Source organism: Mandrillus leucophaeus, unplaced genomic scaffold (assembly GCF_000951045.1).
Source record: "Mandrillus leucophaeus isolate KB7577 unplaced genomic scaffold, Mleu.le_1.0 Scaffold8, whole genome shotgun sequence".
Taxonomy (NCBI): domain Eukaryota; kingdom Metazoa; phylum Chordata; class Mammalia; order Primates; family Cercopithecidae; genus Mandrillus; species Mandrillus leucophaeus.
The window spans coordinates 1,390,492-1,395,114 of NW_012108696.1; the positions used below are offsets into that span (position 1 = coordinate 1,390,492).

Genomic DNA, 4,623 nt, shown 5'->3' on the forward strand with positions numbered 1-4,623 from the left:
CATCCATACAGTCCACACCATCACACACACACCTATATGGTCCACACCATCACACATACATTCATACAGTCCACACTGACACAGTCAATACAGTCCACACTGTCACACACAATCGATACCACACCGTCACACACACAAATTGATACAGACCACAGTGTCACACACACACAATCGATACCCCACCGTCACACAGTCTACAGTACACAGTCACACAATCTATATAGTCTACACTATCACACACATCCATACAGTCCACACCGTCACACATACACACATCCATACAGTCCACACCGTCACACACACATCCATACAGTCCACACCGTCACACACACATCCATACAGTCCACACCATCACACACACACATCCAGTCCACACCGTCACACATACATCCATACAGTCCACATTCACGTATGCCCACATGCATCCACACATGGATGCACACATACACTCGTGTGCGCGCTTGTACACATGCATTCATGCACACGTCTGCACACATGCACAGATACACTGTCACATCCCCACACAAACATGCATGCACACCTGGAGGTGCCCAGAGGGGCAGGAAGGGCAGGACCCCTGCAGCCCCCACATCCCCTGCTCTTGTGGGTAGTTGGGGGCCACTGGTTTTGTGCATCCTTGCCCCACCACCCCTGGCGGTGCCGTGCGCATGACCTGCCGGGGATCAGCACCTGCAGGAGCCTGAGGCCAGGGGAGGGAATTCAGGGCCCCTGGACCCCTGTAGTCGGGGCGTGAAGCTGCTCTTGCAGAGAGAAGTGGGAAGTGCCTGGCGGCATCCAGGAGGAATGGAGGGCTGGGGAGTCGGGGGGGCGGGGCACCCCCAGCCGCATCGTCAGCTGTCCGCCTCGCCCCAGGCTCCTCTCGAAGATCCTGAGTGAGTGTGAGGACGCCGACGAGATCGAGTACCTGGTGGACGGTTCGTGGTGCCCAATCCGCGCCGAAAAGGAGCGCAGCTGCAGCCCGCAGGGCGCCATCCTTGTGCTGGGTGAGTGCCTCGCCACCCCCAACCGCGCAGTCCCCAGCCAGGGCCGCCTCAGTTTCCCCATTTATCAGTGGTTGCATCCTAAGTACCTGCACCCTGTCGCTGTCACCCGCAGGCCCCTCGGATGCCAATGGGCTCCTGCCTGCCCCCAGTGTCAACGGGAGCAGTGCCCTGGGCAGCACGGGTGGCGGCGGCCCGGTGAGCGGCGTGGAGAATGGAAAGCCGGGCGCCGACGTGGTGGACCTCACGCTGGACAGCTCATCGTCCTCAGAGGATGAGGAGGAAGAGGAAGAGGAGGAGGAGGAGGACGACGAAGAGGGCCCCCGGCCCAAGCGCCGCTGCCCCTTCCAGAAGGGCCTGGTGCCGGCCTGCTGACCCCGGCCGCACACTCGACTTTCCTGGTGCTCACCACGCAGAGGGGCGCGGGCCAGCCTCAGGCACAGAGGGAGGAGTGACCTTTCTTGTTCTTTTTCTTGTCGTTCCTTTTGTTTTTCCACCCCTTTGCCTGGCTCCTGGCACCTGTACCTCTGGACTCTCCTATGGGGGATTAAAAAAAAAGTAAAATGACAAAAAAAGATACAAAAAAGAAAAATGAAACAAAAAAGTCAAACTCTTAAAAACAAGGCCGGCCACCCACACAGCCACCTCCCCGGCTGGAGTCCGAGCCGGGAAGGAGTAGTGGGCGGGAGGGACCAGGATGCTGCCCCGCGCCCTCCCCTCCGGATGCCCAGCTGCCCGCCACCCTCTTCCCACGACCATTCCAGCCGGTGCGCAGGGCCCCGGGCGGCGGGCGGCGGGGCACAGCCCCTCTCTGGCGACCACTTTGACGTTTGTCTCTTCCTTTGCTTTTTCTCTGCAAACACATCCTCACCCAGAGACCCTCACGCACCGAGCAACGAGCGTTGTAGCCAAGAAGCCATGGAGTGGGTTGGGGCCGGGAGGGGCAGTGGGGCGGGGGGATGGGCGGGCAGGATTGGGGGACGGTGGGCGGCTGGGGAGGGTTTAGCCACAGATGTGTTGTATTTTTTGAAAGTGCAATAATTTGGTATTTTGAAGACCCGGCGTGTGGCCAGGAACCCCCGGGGAAGGCGGGGGCCCAGGGTGCGGCACCGTGTGGCGTGGGGGGGTCTCAGTTTTCTAGCCAGCTACCTCGGTAACTCCAATTCAGGTTAACTTCCCTACGGAACAGCACAGATGTCCACAGATGTCCACAGCTGCCGCCGCCGCTGCCGCCACCATACCCCAGTCCTTGGGGCACGGGGGGTGGTCGCTTCCCAAGGGGCAGCAGGGACTCCGGCCACCCCAGCTCTTGTTTGGGTTGATTCCTCTCCTTTTTGCTCTTGGTTTTCCGACGGGTACGAGGCTGGCACCCTGTCCCCCGGGAGCCTTGCTTTTCCAGCAGGACCAGACCAGGGGCCTCCCTCCTGTCCCCAGGGGTTCCCGGCCCTTCGCAGGCCCCACCCATGCCCTTGGCCTCAGGGTCCAACAACTGGGGGCGCTTCCGGGGCTCTGCCTCCAGGATCCCGCAGCTGGGCACCCCCCTCGCCCCCCGGGAGACCGGGGCACAGGCAGGGCACCGACCTTACCTGGTTCTCCAGACCTGCTGCCTGCGGTCTGTTTTGCTTTTATCCTCCCCAGCCCAGAATTTTCCTTTGTATAAACAGAACTCCTAGTCAGGAAGCAATATCATTTCAGGTCTAAAGAAAGGGACGTGCATCTGGCCGAGGGCAGTTCAGTCTCGCTGCAGAGCCCGCAGCCCGCTGCGCAGCTCGGCCCCTCCCGCCCGCACGGGCAGCTGAAGGCCGCTGTTTTCTAATATTTGTATTCTAATTTAATTGTTTTTAAAAAATGCAAATAAAAAAGGTCGAGGTGAAGCCACCCAGGCGTCCGCTTTTGTGTGCCCTGTGTCTCTCTCAGTGTGTACCCTGTAGTGGGGGGTGGGGTTGTGGGAAGGAGAGAAACAGCCCCACCCACATCTCTCTGTCGTGGTTATTGCCGAGTTTCAGAATTCAAAAGGTGCTGCTCGTGGTCAAATGAGGCAGATTTTTATTATTTATTTATTTTTAATAGACATGGGGGTGTCTCGCTATGTTGCCCAGGCTGGTCTTGAACTCGACCTCAAGTGATCCTCCTTCCTGAGCCTCCCGAAGTCCTAGGATTACAGGCATGAGCTACCATGCCCGACCTGAATCAGGCCAGTTTTACTGTGTACTGTACTGCCTGGGCCTGGTGTCCACCAAGCTGGGAGACTGGGTGAAGGGGCTTGGGCCATACACGGAGTTCAGGTCCCAGGATTGTCCATGTCTCTCTGGGTGGCCAAGAAGATACACAAACGTTTTGCTTTTGTCAGAGGAAAAAAAAAAAAAGGGCCAGGCGCGGTGGCTCATGCCTGTAATCCCAGCACTTTGGGAGGCCAGGGCGGGCGGATCACCTGAGGTCAGGAGATTGAGACCATCCTGGCTAACACAGTGAAACCCCATCTCTAGTAAAAAAAAAATACAAAAAGTGGCCGGGCGCGGTGGCTCAAGCCTGTAATCCCAGCACTTTGGGAGGCCGAGACGGGCGGATCACGAGGTCAGGAGATCGAGACCACCCTGGCTAACACGGTGAAACCCCGTCTCTACTAAAAAATACAAAAAATTAGCCGGGCGATGTGGCGTACGCCTGTAGTCCCAGCTACTCGGGAGGCTGAGGCAGGAGAATGGCGTGAACCCGGGAGGCGGAGCTTGCAGTGAGCTGTGATCCGGCCACTGCACTCTAGCCTGGGCGACAGAGCGAGACTCCGTCTCAAAAAAAAAAAAAAGTACAAAAAGCTGGGCGTGGTGGTGGGCCCCTGTAGTTTCACCTACTGGGGAGACTGAGGCAAGAGAGTTGCTTGAACCCAGGAGGTGGAGCTTGCCGTGGGAGAAGATCACACCACTGCACTCTAGCCTGGGTGACAGAGCGAGACTCCATCTCAAAAAATAAAAAAAAAAGATACACAGACAACCATGGAGCACATGAGATGTTAGGGGTGTGAGATACCTGTCACCCCCACCAGGACAGCAGCAAGGGTCAGGGAAGCTGCAGTCCACACAGCTGGGGAGGACAACGCGGTGCAGCCCCTTGGAAACAGCTGGACAGTTGTTCAAAAGGCTAAACGTGGAGTTAGCGTGGGACCTGCAACGCCAGCCCCAGACATGGCCCCGAGGTAAGTGAACACATCCGTCCACATTGAAACGTGTTCATGGATATGCACAGCAGCCAAATGTGGCCACCACCCTTGTCCAACCACGGAGTGAATCAGTGCAGCGTGGACATCCACACCGCGGTATGACAGCCATGGAAAGGAGCGAGGCTCTGACACAGGCCCCAGCACAGACGAACCCTGAGGATGCCAGGTAAGCTTAGTGAGAGACACCAAAGGCCACGTGGCACGTGGTCCCGTTTCTATGAAATGTCCAGGACAGGCCAATCCACAGAGACAGGAAGGGGATTCACGGGTGCTAGAAGGTAGAGAAGGGGATGGAGAGTGATCACAAATGGATATGGGGCATCCTTTGGGCTGGATAGAATGTTCTGGAATTAGTGGTGATGGGTGCATAATTTTTTGAAGGAAATTTTTTTTTTTTTTTTTTTTTTT

At 57.1% G+C, this 4,623-nt stretch overlaps 1 protein-coding gene across 1 annotated transcript in view; it reads left to right on the plus strand.

Moving 5' to 3' along the window:
* PIAS4 (protein inhibitor of activated STAT, 4) overlaps positions 1-2,879 on the plus strand; it is a 30,476-nt gene extending 27,597 nt beyond the window's left edge. Inside the window, exons 10-11 of the mRNA XM_011967350.1 lie at positions 874-1,004; positions 1,117-2,879. Coding sequence (XP_011822740.1) covers positions 874-1,004; positions 1,117-1,376 — 391 coding nt within the window. The 3' untranslated portion in view covers positions 1,377-2,879. The remainder of the gene's footprint in view (positions 1-873; positions 1,005-1,116) is intronic.
* The last annotated feature ends 1,744 nt before the right edge of the window (positions 2,880-4,623 follow it).